At 44.7% G+C, this 15763-nt stretch overlaps 1 protein-coding gene across 2 annotated transcripts in view; it reads left to right on the forward strand.

The window, feature by feature from the left end:
* arhgap46a (Rho GTPase activating protein 46a) overlaps positions 1–15763 on the forward strand; it is a 41474-nt gene that overhangs the window by 13948 nt on the left and 11763 nt on the right. The window contains exons 2-5 of one of the 2 annotated variants that reach the window (XM_014017729.1): positions 1196–1702; positions 10831–12256; positions 14618–15281; positions 15484–15576. In XM_014017729.1, coding sequence (XP_013873183.1) covers positions 1196–1702; positions 10831–12256; positions 14618–15281; positions 15484–15576 — 2690 coding nt within the window. The remainder of the gene's footprint in view (positions 1–1195; positions 1703–10830; positions 12257–14617; positions 15282–15483; positions 15577–15763) is intronic. The other variant, XM_014017730.1, reaches the window with a different exon arrangement.

Genomic DNA, 15763 nt, shown 5'->3' on the forward strand with positions numbered 1-15763 from the left:
GTGTGTGTGTGTGTGTGTGTGTGTGTGTGTGTGTGTGTGTGTGTGTGTAAATGTTTGAACTGTGGCTGTTTTATCTCCTACTTTAATGTCTAATTTGTATATCTGACCATGACATTTTGAGCAGTAGTATACCCATAAAAACTCACTGAACCCTTAGTGTTGTGACATGTGTTGTCTTTTAGTTACTTTATCTACGGTGTGCTAAATGTTTGTCTAAGAATGTTTTGGGAAACATTTTTGTGCAAATGCAGTATTTTCATACCTGCCAGTTTGTATTTTTTTTTTCTTTTTGAGTTTGCCACTAAATAGTTAAAATAATTTCTATCCTGGCAACAAGCAGTTATTAACAGATTCTGCAAATACAATCTAATTTGGTTCTTGGCTAGGTTGTTTGTTTGTGTCGACMCAACACAGATTCATTTCTTGAGATTTGGAGTTATTTTTTTATGCCTGAATGATTCACATATCAGAGTTAAGTGGATTAACAAACCAAAACATTCCTTTGAATATAGTCTGGAAATGGGCTGGGGGAAAAATGAGTGGTAAAATTTGCCAAAAGCAAACTTTTTACAAGAACTTCAGACTGTTTTATAAAAGATAAGGGACAGCTCAAGATTTTTGCAGTATAGTTTGGTGGCTTTTCAAGTCAAAAGTCTTGCTCAGTTAAATATAACAGTTTTCCTCTGTTTGCTTTGGGTTTTATTTTTCTRCTCTCTCCATATCGCCCCCTTTTTTGCACCGTCTCTTGTGTTGTGTAGTTGTGTTTTGTGCTGAGCTGGCGGTTGTTAGTTGAGCTCTGTGGTTTGTGCGTAGCTCTCTGAGTGTACAGCTCCCCCTGGGCCCCGCTGACTCCAAGCCTGGCATCCCAGCGAGTGTGTCCACCTGTCTCCTTGTTCAGGAAACACGCCGCTACTTCTTCAGCTCTGTCTCAGAGATGACATCACTTGTAACACAAGCTCTTACAGATGGATGCATGTAGGGAACACAAATTTTAACACTCCCTCCATATGGACAAGAGGGCATTTTTTAAACCTCCCAGTCTGTCAAACAGTGTGAGTTGTTTACTGCCTGTCTAGTTGATTAGTGCTCAGGCGTGACCATTGCCTCTAATAGAGCGTTGTTTCCTGTCTGTGAAGAATCTCTTGTCATTTTCAGCTGGAAGTAATTCTTTATCCTGTGCCTTGTTTCTTCTCAGCTCTGATTGGGTGGAGATCCTGGAGCCACGCTCCCGTGAGCGCATGTATGTCAATTTAGCCACAGGCGAATGCGGCTGGGATCCTCCTTCGGGCGTTCCTGTCCGCCAGGCAGACGGCAACCAGTGGTGGGAGCTGTTTGACCCCCAAAGTGGCCGCTTCTACTACTACAACTCGACAGGGCGCCGCACGGTCTGGCATAGACCTCAGGGAGCCGACATAGTGCCGCTCTCGCAGCTCCAGGCCATGAAGAGGTGCAGCGAAGCCCGGCAGGCTGGAGGGGGTGCAGAGAAGTGCCATCCTGGGACCACGGGGAGTATCAGCAGCTTGGGGAGCCAGGGGCTGGGCACCCCTCTGCCAGAGCAGGACATTGACTGTCCACCGCCCAGAGCCGGGGAGCCCACAGAGGAAACCGCTAACGCCGAGTTGGACCCGGCTGTGGGCGGCAGATCGAAGGGAGATGGAAGCAGCATAGAAAGCAACATCAACGACGGCAAAGACCTGCAGAGGTAAGTCTGAATAAACATTAAGCAGCCCATACAAAACATGAGCAGAGGAAATGTGATACTCATCACAACTTGTAGCGTAGTGAGTTTTAAAGACTTTCAAATGTGTCGGTTGTGAGAATTTGCAAGATCATGTTGAYCTTTGACCATCTGGGCCCCTTTCTCACTTATCTGAGCATTCCAAATGTCCCACGTTTTCCATACGGTTGCCTGCGAACCATGCGCAACCGTTTTAACAAATCACTACCAAATGGAGGAAAACGGTCAGTTATGTTCGAAACCACGACATTTCCCCTCGCGCTTAGGTTACTGGTGCGGAACGAGCCTCAACAGTAAGTCATTCAGAGACCCCATCATGCTCTCGGTGTTGTAGCCTCACTCAAACTGCCTCTCCGTATTCCAAGGCAAATACCAGACGTGGAGCTCCTGTTTCCCCTGGCGTGTGGCCACAAGGGCCATCTCAAGTGTCCCTCTGTGTGCTGACCGCCACCTCGCTCTGCTCTGATGCAGCGCTCGTTTCTTTTTCCTAAAACAAATCCAGGCCCCAGGCCATAGAAACCTGTAACCCCTCTAATGCTCGTGTATGGGAGGCACGAGAGAGAGAGTGTTGTTTGTGGTTAATAACAAGCAGAACCGCTACATTCCTGCTGCTTATGAGCGAGGCAGGCCCTGCTGTTTCAGAGGTTTTTCTGCTGTAACTCCTGTTCTTCAGACCCATTTGACTGGTCCTGGATGTTGATGGGTCTCTCGTCTCAACGGGTATCTTGGTACGGCACTGAGCTGAACGTCGGATGAAATAACTGAAGGTCTTACTAAATTGCATTTGGTGAATGTGAGGGAGCTGACGCTCTGAAGGGTTCCACACTAACCCCAGTGACTCAACCTTTCCCAGAACCTTTCCTGTCTCCCCTCAAAACAATGGCCAGCTGTGCTCCAATGGAAAGCTGAGGCGTCTTTTGCTGTTTGGGACTTGATACCCTACTTAACCATATGGTCCTTCACATGCTCACCGCTCGGCTCGCAGCCTCGCAGCCTCTCAGCGGGTAATTAGACACCACCAYAAAATGCACAGAGGCTGGAATGTGTCAGCTCAGAACACATGAAAAGAAACTTCAACTGAATTTAATAGTCCAGCTTGTTGATAATGACAAGGAGGGAAAAAGAGTGAGAGCAAGTGAGAAAGTTTGAATGAATAGCTTGAAGGGTCATCTGATTGTTCTGTTCTGTTCCAAGCAGAGCAGAGTGTCGGAGATGATCTAGTTTTTATTTTTACTTTCTACTTCTGGTCATCTTTTTTATTTCCATAGATGGGTCATTCCCCTTTCTCAAGTTTCTGGGTCTTTTTCCACTTCTGATCTATTTAAAACATGTCTGTTCCCCTTTCCTCCCTTTTTTTGTATTTCAGGTAAAGCCACAATATAATGTTACCAATACTGCTCAGTGTAGACAGTATTGGTTTCCTTTTGTTATATACAACAACAAAGTGTTTTAGGAGAAATAGGCTGTTTTTCTCACAACTCTCTTTACAAGAAGCTGAAAGAACTACATTTCTTCATATGTGTGTGCTGAGTTTGTTCACAATTAGTCCACAACTGCAAATGCACGAGTATGCTTGTACGTCTGGCTGAGTGCCACATCTGTGAATCATTGGCCAAGTCTTATCACACATCCTGGGAATTTCTGGGTACTTTGAGCCGGTGCATTTCATCAGGGAAGTACCAAGAGCTCCACGAGCAAAGGGAAAGTAATTTGTACCAACGAAAAAAGAAGTTCAACATCATCAAGTTTGTAACGCCTGTGTTCAGTTTTGCACACTTCGTCATTAAGCAGGTAACAAAGAACTGATATTTTGACTGACAGGGCCAAAACAATTCTGACATAATCTATTTTTACCTGTCACCGTATTGTTTTAAATGATGATAATAAAACTTTCAGAAGCGTTTATTCTCATCCATTTTAATAAATATTCAGTCAAGCTGAACAGATAATCCACATCAACCAGATGATAAACAATGAAACTAAACGTCTGCACTTAAAATCTGAACAGATCACCTGCTGTGACCTGAACAGTCTCACACCTGCCTCAGTCTGCACAGACCTGAATTACACACCTGCTTGTGCATAATCGTGTCAGGGAGGCTCGCTGCAGTGGCTCTTGTTATGAGGTTTTGGATTTTTGCCTCGGACAGACGACTTCTCATCGCTGTCTTGATGCTACCTCACTCTCGCTCTCTTTTTTCCCTTGACTGCAAGGTTGTCAGAGACGCCAGAAATGACTCGTGGTAATTTGCATCTGTCATAGTCCTGTTTTTGTCTTATGAACTGCCTCAGGCTGTATAATAGTCCATTAAAACATTTCTGAACCTAATGTCCCAGGATTAACTGAGCGCATTCTTTTAACAGGACATTTATGTTTTCTGAACAGAGAGAAACATGAAACCTGCTTCTGTGTTCTCTTGCTTTAGTTCAGTAATAACATAGCTGTGTAATCAAAGCTGGTCACACTGGTGTTCGACGCTTAAAACTCACATTTCCTGATTATTTGCTCGCTTTAGATTACCCTAAAAATGTTAAAAAACGGATATATTTGTGAACTTTAGTATTTATTTGCTCAGTGTTTTAAAAGTGGCAGCCAATGATGGTAGCTCTTCTGTTCTTCAAAACTTCARGTGAAGAATATATTTGATTTTATTAATGTTACAGAGCTTTTGTTAAAATGGTGTATACATATATACAGTATATATAATATTTTAGTTTTAGGGAAGTTTGTCTGTGGTGTTGTTTTCTTTTTTCCAACAAAGTAAAAGTAGGACAAACTAAAAATGAACCAATCTGACCAACTTCCTCTAACGTGCTTGTGACTAACAGGCTGTGAGCCATACGGGAGAAATCAGTAGTAGGGTTTATTTAGGAAATAAGGGTGAGTTTTAAAGGCTAGATAAAGCTCTTAATGAATCACACACTCAGCTCATGTTTACAGCCTGAGCTGAAGTCTTTTATCGCCCACCACTCTGAGGACGTAGCCACAACATTTTTACACACAGATACACACTGGAAGGACTTTTATCTCGRTGCTCCCTGCGTGGTAAGCTCGTTTTTTAGATCTTTATAGATCCTGTTTTAAAGTTTCTTTTCTTCTTTTTTTTTTTCCATTTACAAAAAAAAAGCCACTTGTTGATCTTGTTTTCTTTTGTCTAGATGAAACTGTCCATGTGCGTTTTTTTTWAAATCCTGGTCTTTTTTCTTTGTTTTTTGTTTTTCACAGGACTGGAAAGTTAATGTCGTCCTTGGGAACTTTATTACAGACTTTGAGTTTTACTGAAGCATTGTGTCCACAACCTCCTATTGTTTTTTCAGCTTTTATTCCTCCCATCTTTTTACAGTTAGCCTCTCTGTCTGTTTTTGTGGTGTTGAGAATTCTTTATAAAGTATCTGTAGCACCGGGTTTGAACCGGCCCAAGGCACGCAGCTTTCCCTCCCTCAGCTGACTTGCTCTATCAGACACGGGGTATTTTTGCGTATTACAGAGCTGCTCTTTTTCTGTTCTTTAGCATTTCTGACCCCGTTCATGAGAGCAGAGACTGGCTGCAGTTTCAGTACTGTCATGCTATTACTGGAAGAGCATAAAAAAGAGCAGCAGATAAACTTTCAGATTCCAGAGACGAGTCTCGGTGGAATCCAGTTGGGTTTGGTTTTACGCTGTCCCCCCTCAGAGAGAGAAGTACTGGCTGTCCTTTGACCCAGCCYGGCACTCCTCACAGCCTGCGGGAGCCGCCGACCGACACAGCTGCTAGGCATCTTGGCTCGGTGGAGGGAGGTGTGTCAGTTCAGCTGTTGCGGGACAGCTGTCTCTCTGGAGGTGTCTTACAGGAACTAGTACGCTACCAGCCTCACCTCAAACAAATCCCACTCAAAATATGATTCTGACTGGTCAAAAACAAAGCAGAACAAAGTTTGAAACACTGGCCAAATGGATTTATCATTAATCTTAGTGGTTCCTCTGTGTCTTCAGTTTCCTTCCTCTTCGCAGATTGCAGTTCTCATCTGTCTACTCTGAGGTGTTTGTGCAGCGGTAGCTTGGTCTGCATGACCTCATTTCCTCTTTCTGTTCAGCCAATGTTAATAATAACTTGTTTTTATACCTCACTATTCGCAGAGATTTTTATTTTGGAATTTCTAAAATCACATCTGTTCTTTTAAAATGCCTCGTCTTTTGGGAATACAAAAAGTGTTGTGTTATTCAGAGCATACAGTGAAAGTTGGCTGGTTGTTGTAGCATTTAATGCGTTGTTGAGACTAATCAACCCCTGGGAATATCCAGTAAAGTGACAAAGGGTTTTTTTGGACTACATGTGTGTATTCAAGGCAGCACAGTGGCTGAGACTAATTGAGATTTGCTGAATTTGTTGCTTCAGATGCCAATCAGATGATCTCATTTCTTCCCTGAGGGCGTCAAATGTTTATCTTCCAGAAGGTCTTTCAGGCTAGCTTCAGCATCTGAATGAGACAGTTTGTAAATGCATGTTGAGTGTAACCGCACGCGATGGATGTGTTTTAATTGAATCTGATAAAAGATAAAAATCATCCACAGTCTTCAAACAGCGGGACTTATTACACTCCCAATTAAAAATGATTATATCTTTTCTAACTTGGGTGATAAATTGTTGTGGATAATCCCACCCTTCAGCCCACATTCAGCTAACACCTGCTAGCAGGCAACACACCCTTTCCAAACAACTTTTCTTTGTGGTTAGATTGACACCCAGGCCTGTTTGGTGTTACGTAACCTGGACGTTGCCCGATCAGTTCGGGGTCAAAGACGGCTCTTTCTCTGCTCCTTCCTTGTTCTTCATAGCTGTCCATTGAAGGGGGTGTTTCTGTGACGATGGCACAGCCATGCATTGTGTGAGACTCCCGCTCCCTGCCACAAAGGCCTCGGAATGAGCCCTGAGGAATTCCTGTCTTCCCGCTCATTCCCSTGCTGCACTCTCCCACGACTAATCTCCACCCTTCTCACTCACACACGCTCCTTCTCATTTCTGTTGCTGCTTCGCGGGCCACATTAAAACCACCAGCTCCAAATAACTCGTGTCTGATGAAGTTTCTCATCATTGTGCTGTCCTGGTTGCTCTTTTAATTTTAGATTGTGCAACCATGCTTTCTGTTGACCTCTGTTTTACTGGTAATAAGTGTCTGCTGTGTCACATAATAACAAGGCTCGAGTCAAGACTGAAGAGGCTGGACTACTTTAATGTAGGAGTGAATGACTTTATAACGAGAATGATAGTTTAGTCTGTGCCAACATCCAGATTGTTGCTTTTGGGGTATCATGGCCAATTCTCTAAATCGATTAATTTCGATTCATAAAGTTCTGAATCGATTAATTTCGATTCAGTGAAAATGTTTGTTGATGGTTATTAATTTTTTTCTCTTCACCATAAACAACAGGTTTTAAGGACAAACTTTTAAATTAAACAGTTTAATCTTGAAGGAAAACTGTCAAGTTTAAAAGGTTTTAAAGTAAAAGGGAATTGCAGGTGACAGCGTTGTTGGATGCATTTGTTTTTAAGTAATAATTATTTTAAAAAATAAGAAGTGATGGGAATAAGTCGAAAAGAAAAAATAAGTAGGTCCTCTGGATGGGTTCTTCTTTAGTGAAATGTTTCGTCTCTCGTCCAAGAGGCTTCTTCAGTCTGATGAGTTTCAGGTGAACTCAGCCTTAAGTCCCCGCAAGGGGACTTTGAGTCCCGCCTGCACTCACTACATACACATGACACGATACCTAAGAACCGCAGCATCCAAACCAATAAGTCAGGTGATGGGGCACACCCTCTATGAACAATAGAGCTAATCATGCCTTTTGTTAAGCGATGGCCCTCTTTTGCATGTGACTGACCTCTTTGTCCACCATGTGGAGGCAGTGCTTAAAATGCTACGTTCACACCGAACGCGTTTTGAGCGGCCAAAAAGCACAAAACGCCTCTCGTTGGACGCACTAGTGTTCAGACCAGAACAAGCAGCAGCAGCGGGGTGTGGGAGGAGCGTGTCCTCGGCGGGTGAAATAAAGATAAAATAAAAGAAAATGGCTTTGATTTATTTACTAAAAAGCAAGCGAACATTGCGCACAGCAGATAATTAACTCACCAGATGATTTAGAGGCGATTTGTTCGGTTAGTGTYGTCACCCCAGAAGCTGCCAGCTCACGGACTTTTTTCTCTTTTTTTTTGTCCCGAGCAGCTGATCCACATCGGTGCTGATATTTCCTGCCAGAAAATCCAACTGCACACGGTTAATTTCAGGTACAGATCTGCAGTCCGTCTGTTTCGGTTTTCAGTGGGAGACGCGTCGAGCGGCGAAAAGTTCAGATATTTGAACTCTGGCGGCGGCTCGGGCAGCGGCTGCTTCCGCAGCACCGCATGCGCGGAAAACGCTCTGCGCCCTTTCCGCCTTCCTTTCGTGCCACCCAAAACGTCCGTGACGCGACGCACGACCCCTAGAGGCACGTCCACCATAGACTTTGCATGTGAATCGGACGCTACTGCCGCTCAAAACGCATTCAGTGTAAACGTAGCGTAAGGCTGAGTTCACCTGAAACTCATCAGACTGAAGAAGTCTCTTGGAGGAGAGACGAAACGTTTCACTAAAGAAGAACCCATCCAGAGGACCTACTTATTTTTTCTTTTTGATTTTTTTTCTACCTGGATTACTGAGATGCATCAGCACATGATGGGCATAAGGTTGCAGGAGAAGAGTTGGGCTAATATATACTTCTGCCCACTCCTTTTGCGTGTGAAAACTGTGTATTTGCAATGTTTCTGTTATGTTCTGTTATGTTCAGTAAAAATGGTTAAAACCTAATATAACTTATTAAAACAATACAACTAAAAATTTCATCACTGTGGATTTCATTAAGGCGTTTCATAAAGTTTAAAAATAATAATATTGGTAAAAAACTAAACGATTTTGTTAGAACGTTGTCCTTCACACATTTAAACATGCCGGTCTTGCCCTTCTTATGTAGTGTCCATTTTCAGACCTGAAATGTTCTAATCTTATAATAAATTGTCTGAATTTAACAATGACACAAAGAGGCAAAATCGGGAAATTGGCAACATTTTTTTAATACTCTGTGTCATAATTTTAAACATTAAGGCTTTAAAGATCCATTTGGAACTGAGGTTCTAAAACATTTTATGGATAAACTAAACCATAAAGTCCTCTATGAGCTCTATTTCCGTCTGAATGCAGCGTGTGAACATTACATTAAGCATTTCCTGTTTGTGCTGAATATGTGGAAGCCCTCTCTTCAAACCTCCAGAGGAACTCTAAATACAGGAAGTAGTGGTCACTTCTTTGTCCGGGTCAGTCCTGTCCGTCAAGTTTTCCGCTCGCTCAACGAGATTATAAAAAGGCACAATCATGTTTTGTTCAAATTCGTTAAATGAACCTCAGAGGTGGATTAATTTGTGGAAAGTCTGTGAAATCCAGCTGTGTGACTGGCTGCCTGTGTTTCACATCTGATCTCTCGTGATGGCAAACCGGTGCTAATGAGTCAGCTGTGCTTCACCTGCTGAGGCGGAACCTCTTCCTGTTTGATAAAACCCCACCGTTTCAAAGAGGTTTTGCATGTTTACAACTGTCGCCTATCCGCCGACCACCCTGTGTAAGCGTACACACTCACGCTGGCTCGTAACAGCTACACAGTGGTTTGTCAGAGCTTGTCTTCACACGTCTGTCTGTGGATGTGTTAAATGGGCAGTAAACTGTCTTGATTGCTTTCGGTGGGGCAGGGGCTGTGAGRCGACATCAGAGGTTGGGGCAGCGTGTTTGGGTGGTGTGCCAGGTGGCTGCGACCCAGCTGTTTACAGGCCATGCCTGATTGGAYGAGTCTGTGTGAGGACAAGTGTGTTTACATTCAAACGGCTGAGGCAGTGCGACTCACTCTGCCGGGGGGTCCAGAGTGAGAGAGAGATGGAGGACTAAAGGAAGTTTGCCGTTAGTGTGAGGGATCTCAGGGGAATTGTTCCAGCATTGTTCCAGAGAGACGGTGGGGTGTAGGGGGGGTCACTCCACCTCCTTCTCTCCTCCCCTCTCCGTCCTCTTCCTGTCRTTACAGCCCAACTGTAAAGTCTGAGAGCTCATAGAAAAGGAACTTTGCCGTAAAACAGAACTTTTTTTTGCCTCTGCTTTATTCTGTTTTAGATTTTCCAAGATAATCAGCTTTAATATAAATACCTATCAAGCTGAATGCTAAGTCTCAGGTGGAKTGGGGGTAAGTCCGCTTGGCCTTACTTTAAAGTCATTTGCCTTTTTGACCTTTTGCATTAACTAGAACGTAGATATTTTCACGTGTTTCTGAAGATGGACGCTATCTGTGTTTATCCGTACGTGTTGTAATGCCAGATTGAGACGGCATGTTTTTGATCAGTTGAGGAATGGGATTGGAGAAGAAGATTATAAGGCGACAGCAGAGTTCAGGGCAGCAGCCCAGAGCAGCGTGACCAGATTGATGGCAGATTGTTTTTCGTTGTTGGGATTAGCGGCGAGCTCTTGGCTTTGATGTTTGCCTGTTTGCTCAACTTGGAGGAAGTCTAAGTCTTTTCAACCCAAATGAAAACCTCAAATGAAACACACAGCAGCTCTGAATTTCATTCAGATCGTTGTGGTCTAATGGTTGGCTTTTTTTTCAATGATTTGATAAGCAGATGTTGATGTTTTTTTCTTCTTTTTTTGTTACARTTACTCAAGTATTTTGATGAACAAACCCAACACACTCACCAGACATGAGTCATACCTGTTTAGAGGAACTGTGGATAGATGTGTTATGTGCACTCACTTGGTATTTTTAGGCACTTGAGTTGCACAAAACACACACAGGAGTTATTATCTTGTGGCTTTGACACTATTTTGACTGCTAGACTAAAAATGGAGTTGGGTCTTTAGAGGTTAGTGAAATGTTTGAAAAAGAATTTATGGATTGCTGGAGAGATTCCCAGCCCCGTCATGCTAGCAATAATCATATATAATGATGGTGCTTTTATGGTACTGTTTGTTGACTTTGGTGTGTCTTTAGATTTTAGATGCACTTTATTGCTTTGACTGAGGTTGTATCTCGTTTTTTTCTTTTTCAGAGATGCTTCTCAAAGATGGCAGCCAGTACCTGGCTCTAGAGCGGCCATGTTGGTCAAGGTGAACAGCATGAGCCGTAGCCAGCCCCAGCCAATGATGCAGCAGCAACTCCAGCAAAGTGTACATAGCAAAGCCGGTGCTTTCACTCTGAACAACTCCTGCGACAAGACCCAGGGAGGACACATGGCCTCCAKTCAGGGATATAAAACGGCTCCTTCTGGCAAAATAGCTGGTGACCCACGACAGGCTCATCTAAGAAAAGCCAGCAATGGCAGCTTTTGTCTGCTGACTTCAGATGGAAGCCACCCCAGTCCACTCCTACACAGGTCACAGACCTGCACCCCACGCCCCGTCTCTCCACAGTACGCTCGCACTGCCCCAATTTATGACGAGCCAGTTACAGACTCTCCCATATACGATGAACCCCCCACAGACATGGAGATAGAGGGAGCACATCTGTACAACGGGCAATCTCTGTCTCGCTTGACACCTACTCAAAGTCTCCAAAAGCCTAARCTCCTCCAGCACCCTGGTTCGGCTCATTCCAGACACAGGAGAAATCCCTCTTCATCGGACTACAGCCCAGCTGGTCTGGAGTGCATCAAACACATGGTCAACGTGGACCCCAAACAGGGTCACCCCTCTAACTCTCCTGTGCCCACACGAGCCCCTTCCCCCACCTCCAGGCAGGAYCCAGTCTTGACACAACCACAGGCACATCCCCAGCCCCAGGGCCACTCTTCGCAACAGTACCGAGGCCAGATGAGAGAGAGAGAGCCAGGTACCCCGGGCCGGAGTTCACTGGACAAAAAACAAAGCTGGAAGATCCTGGAGGCCACTGTGCAGCGTGCCATGGAGGCGCGGCACAGCAGGCAGAGCAGCCAGGCCTCGCAAGACTTCCCCTCCTCAACTCCGCAAGCCACAGCCAACTATCAGGACTCTGGTTACTCCACCGGCCCTTCTCCCAGCTTGAGACGGAAAAGCAGGAGACGGGTGGTAGCTGGTGGAGGAGCGGGGGGCAGGCCGGGGTCAGTAGGCAGCAGCGGAGAGTTGTGTGCCCTCAATGAGAGACTTATGGCAGAAATGAGGGAGGTGGTAAGTCGCTCCAACACCATGAGGGAGGTACGGGCAGGGCTGGACCCAGAAATGGGGGAGAGGATCGTGGTACCTCGGACACGCTCCCCTGCAGACTCTCTCAGGTGGTATGGAGGAGGAGGGGGCTCAGCTGTCAGGTGTCCATCACGAGAGGATRTCAGTGGGACTGCTCGGTCACTAAAGGGTACGGGTGACTACGGTAACCCTCCCATAACCCCTTTGGAAATACCAGGCAGGCAGAAAAGGACCTATGAAAAGGTGGACACTTTGGAGATGAGTGTAAACAGCCAGGCCAGCCTGTCGTCACCAGAGACTCCAGGACCACCTTCCCAGGTAACCTCCTATCAGTCTTATTAGTTTCTCTATGACTAAATGGTCAAATCATGTCATAGAAGTGTACGTTCCTGTCTAATAAGATAAAATACTTCTGTTTTGGGTTCTAACCATCTTAACTAAATTCACTTTGTTTACCTTTAAGCTGGTAAACCTCTGACTACTAATCAGATTAGAAAAGTGTTCACTGTCAAACTAGGCCTAGTCGTGTTTGGAAAAAGTGTCTTTGTGTTGTGGGATATTTTGTTTCTGTTTTTGTAATGGGTCTAGTTCTCACAAGCAGAATATGATTATTTAGCTGAACAGTAATGCACCCTCTGGATTTGATGAAATCAAACTGGATTATTTTTGAGYGACTCAGACGGCACTGTAGATTTGGTTTCACCCAGTTTAAGCTGACTCTTAAGTTCTGTTACTTTCTAATCTTTAGATTCTGCCTTGCGTCAGAATGTTGCATTGTTGTGTTTTCAGTCATTTAACTCYGTCTCTGTAATGACTGTCTGACGCTGCAGAGATACTTGAATATGTAAACAACACAATCATTTTGAGATTACAGACTTTTACTGTCTGTTTATTGTATTAAATGCACAAAGTTTTCTGGTAACCTGGAGGCACCTGAACAAGTGCTTTTCTAATAACTGTCCAAATGCTGTTAGGTGGGACTTACCATCATCACAGCAACAAATGGGTCTAACACAGTGGAGACGAGCAGCAGATTATTCTGTAGGTTTGCAGGTTAAACATACGGAAAGTTGCCTACAGTTCTGTGTTAGTTATTAGTGTTGGCTTCTCAGATAAACAGCTGGCTTCAAAAAGCTTTTTGAGTAGTTTAAATCAATGCATTAGTACCTCTGACTGTATTTTATGCTACCTAAATCAAATGAAATGAAAAGGTAAATTTAAGTTGCAGTTTTTGTATCTATTTTTAGCTTCTTTCCTCTGCCAAGAAAAGTGACTGTAAGGACTTTAATKGTGCTTCCAACTAGATTGTCTGATGTTCTGTAAATCTAAAAGGCACGCCATAATTTTTTTTAGTGTGAATGACTAGAGCTGTGAGGAACAAAGGTGATCTTTAGTTTTACTGACTGAATTTCAGAGCACCAAGCAATTAATGKTACGTTTGTCATTTCTGCAATTGATTTAAAATATTCCCAAGACGTTAGACCATGAGTGGGATGAGCTCTGCAGACTATGATGAAGTCCCAGCAATAGCTGTCATCCTCTTACCGTCGTCCATCTGCCCTGCACCGCAGGCACCGTAAAGCTCATATGCCAAGTTTGTTCTTGGGTAAAAAGGCCATGCCAGGCCAGGAGACTCGGGACATGACTTCCCTCGGTCAGGAAGGAGGGCTGCTGTGGCCCATATGGCCCAGGTTGTGAGGAGGAGGAAGGATGGCAGGCTAAATGGTTTAACTGAGGCTGTAGCGTGTTTTGAAACAGCAAAAGATCAAAGAGAAGTCCCCTGAGTATCTGCTGGAATGTTCTTCAGAACTGCTGATAAAAGGTTAATAGATTGTTGTATTCAGTCGAAAATYATGCAGTAATTAAAAAAATCCACTAAAACTATTTCTAAAAAGACTGATGTGATTTTCACTGTTTCAAAACCCACAGTGCAGCTAAATTATCCCCACATGACGCAAAGGTATTTGTTCAGAAACAGACCCGTGTCGCTGTTTAAAAAGAAGAACAAAAAACAAAYGGTGGACTTTTTGCAAATCCACATCTCAGTTTTGACATCCATGATTGAGAAACCAAAATCTGGGATACAGTTTGTCTGGCACTCATCGTTTCATACTACCCAGTGGCTCATTGAAAAGACATATTAATGTGTTTTMTGTTCCTGTAGTAAACTTGGACTTGGATTTTTTTTTGGCTCGTGCTTCGTGTTATTTCTGGCTGTTTGTTGAGCATACGGAGTTGCTGACTGTATCTGTTAATGGAGCTTGGGTGCTCCTTAAAGTCCTGAGCTCCTCTGCAGGGATCACAGGGAGGTCTTGGGTAGAGCAAAGTTTTGGTTTTGGTTGGGGAGGTAAGCCTGACGTGGGGAGGGAAGGAGTAAGAACTTCTGTGCCACTGTGTGCCCGCCGACTCTGGAGGCCAGGGTTCAGGAGGATTTAGAGAGGAATTTTTCTCTTCTTACACGGCTGGTTTTAGGAAATTAATGTGCCGATCTTGCTGCAGTTTCCCCTCGAGTCTCAGCACCGCAGAGCAAAGAATACTCCAGCTCCTGGTGTGACACAGTGAAAACTGCTGCTGCACCCGGTTTGTGTTTGTGCTCGCCTCCCTCTCTGTGTCCTCTCGATTCTGTTCTCCCTCGTCCTCCTCTTCTCAGTTACATGTCTACTCCTCCTTCCCCTGCAGGCGGACACCTTGGAACTGCAGGCTCAGTTGGAGAGCAGAAAGAAAGGCATGGTGGATGGACGAACAGCTTCGTTGGGTCCTCACCGCTCTTCCAACCGCGACAATCGAGAAGGAGAYGATGGGACGGGAAGTAGAGGAGGATCCTCCTACCAGCTCTCCTACGCCACCCTGCGGCAACCTCCCCCTCCCGACATGGGCATGGAAGACTGGGCCAGCAAGCACCTCAACATGCACACCCAAGGGYTGTTCCGGCGCCGCGTCTCCATCGCCAACATGTTGTCCTGGAACCGCGGCTCCATCAAGAAGCCCATGCTGGTCACCAGCAACCGCGCCGTCCGAAAGGAGGCCTGCGAGATGTTCAAGCTGGTCCAGGCCTACATGGGAGACAGGCCGTCGCGGCTGGACCGCCGTCACTGYGCCCTGCTCGTCGTCACCAAGTGCTGGGACATGCCGGGGCTGCGGGACGAGCTGTACGTGCAGCTGGTGAGGCAAACAACGGGCAACGCCAGCCCCAGGAGCTTGGGGGCGGGCTGGGAGCTCATGGCTGTGAGTTTGGCTTTCTTCGCCCCGTCACCCAAGTTCCGCTGCTACCTGGAAGGCTACATCCAGAGACACACAGAGCCCAACAGCGACAAGAAATGTGAGTCTCAGACTGAGCTACAGGGTGGGTCACCTTTCTTTCACTTTGCACCTGCCTGTTTGTCTGAAACCTGAGTTTTTTTAATATAATTCACTTTCCTCTTTCTTTTAATATTGTTTGTGTTTTATTAGCCTGTTGTAGCATGTCTTTTACCCAATAAATAGCTCATTCCTCCCTGATTAGTGTACCTTTATTTAACCTCTGTTATCTTCTGTTTTTCTCATAGTGACCCAGTTTATACTGGAACAGCAGGAACTGAAGCTGAAGAAGAATTCAAAGTCCAGAAAGAAGCGAAAACAAAACACAGAGGAAGAAGAAGGTACATTATTGTAAAGATATGCCTGAAATGTTGCTTTAAAAACATTGGGCCTCATTGCAAGAACCGTTCGTACGAACAGATTTGTTCTTAAGTTGTGCGTACGAGTGATTTAGGAGAATTTGTGGCATTCACCAGTTTTCTAGTATTCTAAGGTTTTTTTTTTCAGATACGAAAAAATTTCACGAGT

This window comes from Austrofundulus limnaeus, unplaced genomic scaffold (assembly GCF_001266775.1).
Source record: "Austrofundulus limnaeus strain Quisiro unplaced genomic scaffold, Austrofundulus_limnaeus-1.0 Scaffold175, whole genome shotgun sequence".
Taxonomy (NCBI): Eukaryota; Metazoa; Chordata; class Actinopteri; order Cyprinodontiformes; family Rivulidae; genus Austrofundulus; species Austrofundulus limnaeus.